Source organism: Heloderma suspectum, chromosome 6, assembly GCF_057233095.1.
Source record: "Heloderma suspectum isolate Gila_16-S chromosome 6, 16-S_ref, whole genome shotgun sequence".
Classification (NCBI taxonomy): Eukaryota; Metazoa; Chordata; class Lepidosauria; order Squamata; family Helodermatidae; genus Heloderma; species Heloderma suspectum.
The window spans coordinates 86751481-86759057 of NC_139463.1; the positions used below are offsets into that span (position 1 = coordinate 86751481).

Consider the following 7577-nt stretch of genomic DNA (forward strand, 5'->3'; position numbering starts at 1 on the left):
CCAATCAATTTAATAATGGAATAAAGGTCATTTAGTGCAGGAGATGCCCTGGAGGTTAACGACTTGCATACCACAAGTTCAAAGAGTAACTTCTTTCAGAGAATAAGATAATATACATTTAAACCAGTCCCAAACCAGTTTAACCATAATGATTGGGTTTCCCACAAGGTGGCTTAGGAAGTATTGTTTTTAGAAATTTCCAAAGAAATACATCTGGGGCATTTCTATACAATGCATTTACTGTGCGCTCGTCATTCTCTACTCATGGTGATTTATGGGTCCTTTAGAAGACATTGTGACCTTCCAGTTTAGCTTCTGTGTCTAACCAGCACTTTCAGCAAGTTTTTTTTTAGAGCAGGGGAAATGCGGCATTAATTTGTGAATGTGAAAGTAACTGCATTTTTCACGTGTGTATTTGTGCTATTTTGCTATGCCACAGTGCCACTTAGAGGTTTTGTAGCGGAAAAGCAGGAAAGGAAATGCTTCTTGAGTAGTGCTTGAATCTCAATTCTGCAATGAAACTGAAAGTAGATACTGTGGATTAACAGCCGATGACAGCCTCATGTAGAAAGGTTTGTAAAAGCAGAATAGAGAGACAAATGTATAATTTCACTTTTTCCTCCTTATTAGTTGCTCCTTCTTGTTCAATTGAGGCTTAATCACAATAATGTAACATTTAGGGAAAAAGATGCAACCTAGTAACCCAGCACTGGAGCATAAGATGGAGAATATCTCCACAGCTACCATATATTTTCCTTTGGTGCTCAGGTAGGTTGGAACAAAGGACACCCACACACTGCAAAACACCAACATGCTGAAGGTGATAAATTTGGCTTCATTGAAACTGTCAGGTAACTTCCTGGCTAGGAAAGCCACAGTGAAGCTGACAGTGGCCAGGAAGCCCATATAGCCCAGGACACAGTAAAACATGGAAGCTGAGCCCTCATTGCATTCCAGTATGATTTTCCCATCCAGCGAGTGCATGTCTGTATCTGGGAATGGAGGCGACGTACTTAGCCAAAGAGTACAAATTCCTGCTTGAAGAAAGGAGCAGAAAAGGATGATAGAGTTCGGCAGTCTTTTCCCAACCCACTTTCTCATCCCAGATCCCGGTTTGGTAGCCATGAATACCAGGATCACAGTGATGGTCTTTGCCAACACAGAGGAAAGGGCTACAGAAAAGATGATGCCAAAAGCTGTTGGTTGGAGAAAGCAGGTTACCTTCCCAGGTTGACCAATGAACAGCAAGGAGCAGAGGAAGCAAAGCAGCAGAGAGCTGAGGAGGACGTAGGTGAGGCTCCGGTTGTTGGCTTTGACTATGGGGGTGTCCTGGTGCTTCAGAAAGGTTCCAAGCACCAAAGTTGTGATCAAGGAGGAGGAAAGAGCCAAGATAGCTAAGATGGTCCCCAGAGATTCTGCGTAAGAGAGGTAGCTTAGAACTTTGGGAATGCATTGATTTTGGTCAATGTTGGGATGTTGGTCATCTGGACAATTGACACAGGCATCCATGTCTGAAAAAAGGAGCAGATGTTCAAGTATGTTAAAACTTGGAACCATGGCTAAAGACATCACCACCATCACCACCATTCAATTGAGTTTTTCTTTCCCAATGGGGCAGGGGAGGATTGAAAAAAAAAAAAAGAGCAGCTGGATGGGAAGCTTTAATTCCCCCATACATACACGTGGTGGTTCCAATCCAGATTGTGCCCCTGCATGCTTACATAAAAGTAAAATAAAAAGTTATGCTCACCTACGTGCTATGAATTTAACATGTATTTTAGCTCTCCATTGCACATAGGGAAGAAATCTCAGCAGTTGTGCCAAAGGGTTCTTGGAAAGTGTGGGTTTTGAGGAATCAATTCAATAGTGACTAAGGGTGAAATTGTATTGCGATGAATGTAAGCCTCCAAACTCAGAGGCGTATGATCATCCTATGCACAGCAGGAGGAGTAATGGAGGTGATCTCTGCCTCCCCATCCTCCTACCCTGCATTTTTGCCAGATGGGCTTTTTTGCTCATCTAGTAAAATTGTCTCAGAGAGGGAAGGAAGGAGGCTGGAAAGGCCTCAGGATAGCTCATATCCTGGCCTCTCCAGTCTCCTTCCCTCCCAGCGAAATTCCCCCCTTTCCCCCCAATCCAAGGCTGCCTCTCAAAGAGGCAGCGAGCATGGTTCCTTCCGCACCAGCTGCAATGGGGAGGGGGAGGAGGGTCGGAGCTCTGATTACCAGCTCCAAGGTCAAAGCACTGTCTTGGACTTCGGATCTGGGAATCCAAACTAACTTATGGCCCCTCAGATGCTGTCTAGGGGCCACAGGATCATTCCTTAAGAGTGTCAGCTATGAGCCAGGAAGTCTTTGATTTACATCTCATCTCAGCCCTTAACTGACTAGACGGGCTTCAGCAAGTTGCTCTCTTATCCTAAGATTACTGAGATAATGAATGTGCTGTGATCTGAATACTCAAAAAGTACTTTAGAAATGCTTATTATCACTATTGATATGACAAGATGACATTTGATTTGGGAGACTACTTTGGATTATAGAGAAGCTACATAAGTTGTATTCAGTCTTTATAAGTCAAAATCAGCAGTTAAAGTTTTATCCCCCCAAGTAAGATGTTGGGGTCTCTAGAGGAGAAGCCCTCTATAACATGATCTTAGTAGTCCATCGTTAGGTTGCTCCATTAGGAGCTATCTATGAATTCTCTCTTGAAGGACATCCTTCAAAGTAACCACAGCAGTGAGAAGACCATAAAAACAAAGGCCTGAATGAAGATTGCTATGTCTAATGTATGTAGTCAAAACAATTATAACATTTTGGAAAGGAAACACATTCCAATAGCCACAGCCTGACTTTTCAGGATTATTTATTGATGAGTTGAAGAGAAAGAAACCTATGCTTATGTACCTTATTAAGCAAGGAGGAGCTGCTCTTCTAATTCCCTCATGAACCTTAAATACATTAGTTTTATTGAACATGTTCTGTTGTAGGATATCTCTACCTTAGGGCAATAGAGCATAGGGATGGGTGAACCAAGGATGCTTGAGCTCACCAAAATTTTCTGAACTTCGTTTCAAAGCTTTGTTCAGCTTGATCCTGTACTCATTTGTGACCTGGTTTTCCCATTGTTCGAACGGGAAAAGTATGCATTTCAAATGGGAAAAGTGAGGATTTTTCAAAAGTGCACACCTTCCCCCCATTGACTAAAGCACGAAAATATGAATTTTTTGAAATGTGCATTTTTTAAAGTGCACATTTTTTAAAGTGCACATTTGCCAAATGTGAATGCAAGTTCGGGAATTTGCGATCTTTTTTGGAGAACATGTGCTCCTGTTTGTGCTCATATTTGGGGTTGTGAACAGGGCATTTTTAAGAGATTTGGGGCACAAGGCTGTAAGCTTCTGAACTTGGAGGTTTATGGCCATCCAGTGCAGAGTGGGAGGTGTGGCAGAGGCGATGTTTGCCTCTGCGCTCCTCCCGCTGTACATTTCAGCTAGATGGGCTTTTTTTGCTCATCTAGCTGAGGTGTCGGGGAGGGGGAGGAAAGGAGGCTTGGGAGGCCAGAGGATTCCTTGAAGCCATCCTTTCCAGTCCCCTCCCCTCCCTGCTCATGGGAACACCCCCTTTAGCATTCCCCCCTTGGAATACTCCAAGGTTGGTTTTGTGACCATAGAGAAGCAGCTGGCATCTCTCCATAGTGGCTGTGAGGGGGAGGGGGCAGGGAGCTTGGACTCCTGGGTCCGAGGTTGGAGCGCTGACTCCAACCTCAGATCCAGGAATCTGAACTATCCTATGCCCCCCCCCCCCCCGGATGCTGCCAAGGATCGCTGTCTTGGAAATGGAAAACAGAATTCTTGTACATCCCCCATAGAGCAGCTATTTTACACCCTGGACTTAATACTCTTATGTGCCCCCCCATGCCTGCTTTAGATGAACATGTGCAATAAATCAGTTGTGAAGTACGCAACTAATATTTCTCTTCTCCAGCCCCCTCCATTCCATACATTAGAACTGCTTCTATATTCCTGATAGGTTAAGAGGAAAAAGACTCTTATCTTAAAAAAAAAAATACTATGAACATTGTACAGTTTTACATTTTAAACCCATTTTTATCAAAGCACCATGATGACTAAGGAATAAAATGGAGTATGCATCTAACCGTCTCATGCAAAACACATTTACTTGGAGAGAAGCACCACTTCCTTGTAGAAAAGGATATATGTAAAAACATTAAAATGAGCATCTGTAGCCATGTACATGCCCAGTGAGCTGCCCCCTGCCTGCCCAGATGCTGAGGTTGGGCCTGTTTGCTGCTGCCCCTATCACCTGCCACTCTCTAGGAAGTCATTTTGGCCCCACCTGGATTGCAGGACCTTGAATTTGTCCCCAAAGTCCAGCCCTAGCTGTACTCCTGCATTAAAGATGCTGATTATTGAACTGTTCCCTTTTACCTCTGTCCAGGGCTGACTCCAAGTTTGAGGTTTCTCTGGCAAGGTGAAGGTGCTGGTCGTGAGCTTACCTGTTGGCAGCACCTGAGTCTGGAAAGCCAACCACCTTTATGACTTCTCAGGATGCTCAGAGCAGCCTTTCCCAATGTGGTGCCCTCCAGATGTCTTGAACTTTAACCCCCATCAGCCCCAGCCAGCATGGCCAATGGTCAAGAATGCTGGGAGTTGTAGTACAAAAAAAAAAATCTGGAGGGCACCTGGTTGGGGAAGGCTGGTCTAAAGTGATGGCATATCACGACCTAAGGGGCATTGTGGGGAATTTAAAACGGCAGGCAGCTTTCCAGAACCAGCAACTGCTGTTGGGGAAGCTGGGGAAAGAACAGAGGGGTGCTAGGGATGTACGAAAGTCACTTACCTTGAATGAAATTTGATTTGCGGTGGGGGGGAGGCACTCCGTCCCTCCCCCTGAAATTCTGGCGGGGGGAGGAGCTCCGTCCCCCCCCTGAAATTCTGGCCGGGGAGGGAAGCGCTCCGTCCCTTCCACCCGAAATTCTGGCCGGGGGGGAGGTGCTCCGTCCCTCCACCCACAAATCCTGGCCGGCCGGGCCGCAAATGGTGGCGGCCATAGCCGCCGCCGTTTGCGTCCCTGCAGTCAGCCGTGATAGGCTACGTAAATGTTTACGTAGCCTATCACGGCTGAGTAAAAAAACAAAAACAAAAACCGCGCATATGCAAATGGCGGCGCCCATGGGCACCGCCATTTGCGTTCCTTATTTTGGCACGTCTAGTCTACATAAACATTTATGTAGACTACGGCGAAAATAAGGGGAACGCAAATAGCGTCTACGCTACGCTATTTGCGTTCCCCTTATTTTCGCTGTAGTCTACGTAAATGTTTACGTAGACTAGACGTGCCAAAATAAGGAACGCAAATGGCGGCGCCCATGGGTGCCGCCATTTGCGTACGCGGGGTTTGTTTGTTTTTTTTACTCAGCCGTGATAGGCTACGTAAACATTTGCATAGCCTATCACGGTATTTTTTTAAAATCTAGCCGTGATAGGCTACGTAAATCTTTACATAGCCTATCACGTTTTTTTGGTGTTTTTTTTTTTACTGGAAATGGCGGCGGTGGCAGCCGGTCGGAAGACCGGCCGCTGCAGCCGCCACTGCCGAACTGCCGCCGAACCACCACCGGAGCCGCCACCGCCATGAGGATTCGCCCAAGGTAAGTCCCGTCCTGGGGGGGGTGGCGGGGGGTGGCAACCGTTTCACCACCAATATCGGGGGGCCGAATGCGCTGGCATTCGGCCTCCCCGAGATTCATGGCGAAATTCTCTGTCAAAACAAGTATTAGTGGCAGTAGGATGTGTGTGTGTGTGTGTGTGTGCGCGCGCGCAAAGGTGGGTGAGCATCCAAGGTGAGCCAAAGAAAGGGAGAAACATCTCAGGATGCTGGAACTAGTTTTTATTAGTGAAAATCGATTTTTTTTAATGGTAAATTGTATGCACAGGCCTTGTTGCAATGTACCTTGTCATTTAAAAAAAAAAAAAGCTTTAATATTTGAACTTATGTATTGTCCTACCTTTTCATTACTGTTACAGCCCCCTGAAGAAGGCCTCAAAATAAATATAAAAACAGGCTGAAATGCGTCAAGCTTTTCACTAATAAAACCTAGTTCCAGCATCCTGAGACATTTCTCTTTCTTTGCAAGTGGCAGTAGAACTTGCCAGGGGCTCAAGCTCTAGAAGCTGCCCAGTGGTGCTGATACAGCTATGCTGTTAAGAAATGTCTGGTCTGCAGCAAGGAGTCTTACACTAAAATGTCTGCACATCAGCCTGATTTCTGCATCTCAAACAGCAACAAGAGGCAGTCTGAATTTTTTTTTAATGGCCTACTGGCCAACCTATTGTGCATTCTTTTTCCTACCGTTCTGGTCAGATATCATCCCTTCTGGACACGGAGCACAATCATAGCAACAAAATTTCTCTCCTTCCTTCTTTTTCCTGCTATAGCCGGGATAGCAGTTGTCATTGCACACAGAAAGTGGCAGCACCTGTCCGAAAACACAAAAAGGACCTTGGCATTAACAGAAGGAATTGAGAACAGCTGATCTGAATGTATTAGGCTGTTGGCATGAAATAGTAACAGCACAGAGTTTTTAAACTGAGTTCCATTTGTGGAGCAGGCTGCTAGCAATCCCATATATCAGGGGTAGGCAGAAGGGAGATCTCCAGATGTTTTGGACTTCAACTCCCAGCATTCCTGACCATTGGCCCTGCTGACATGGACTTCTGGGAGTTGAAGTCCAGAACACCTGGAGATCTGCCATCTGCCCACACTTGCCCTATCTGATTACTGTCAAGAAAGGATGATTGCAGGTGTGATAAGTTAGTGATTCACAAGCATAGATAGTGACCATTGGAAATGCTTTGCTGCCTGTCCTCATGCCCAGCGGCACATGCAAAAATATTTAGCAAGATGATAAAGGTGCTTTGGCGACAAGATCTGCAGCTCTTTATTTTCAGAAATTGGTTCATGAAAGGACAGAAATGCTCTGACATTTTAGCCGAATTAAGCCTGGAATCCAGTAAGATGTTTTCATGAGTTAAAGTCTGAATACATGGTCAAAGTTGATCGTAACTCAAAAATTGAAATGGTTGGTGAGGTAGCTTTTAGTCTGAGATGAATTCACAAGCTTGGATGTTTTCTGTGCTATTCTGCAGGATAGTATGAATTCTTTGCAACCAAGAGGAGGAACTGAAGTTTTAAAAGATGCAAGGCTACGCGGGACGATTCAGCCGCTAAAGGGCAGGCAGAACTCAGACATTTATCTATTTTTTTTCATTTATCTATTACATTTATATCCTACCCTTTTTCCTCTAAGAAACCCAAAGCAGCTTACCTGGTCCTCCTCTTCTACATTTTATTCTAGCAACAACCCTGTGAGGTAGGTTAGGTTGAGAGTCAGGGGAGAGCAATCCTATGGGCCCTAGACAGAGGTTTTTTTTGGGGGGGGGCATACAACACTTATCCTGGATTTCTGGATCTGAGGTTGGAGACAGCGTTCTGACCTTGGACCCAGGAGTCTCTGAGCTCCCTGCCCCTTCCCTCTCGGAGCTGGCATGGAAA

At 45.4% G+C, this 7577-nt stretch overlaps 1 protein-coding gene across 1 annotated transcript; it reads right to left on the reverse strand.

Moving 5' to 3' along the window:
• Nucleotides 1-609: 609 nt before the first annotated feature.
• Nucleotides 610-6492, reverse strand: LOC146341713 (vomeronasal type-2 receptor 26-like). Its single transcript, XM_084807621.1, has 2 exons — nt 6375-6492; nt 610-1511 (listed from the first exon to the last, which is right to left on the reverse strand). The coding sequence occupies exons 1-2, from the start codon at nt 6391-6393 to the stop codon at nt 610-612; spliced, it is 921 nt and encodes a 306-aa protein (XP_084663747.1). The 5' UTR covers nt 6394-6492.
• Nucleotides 6493-7577: the final 1085 nt, after the last annotated feature.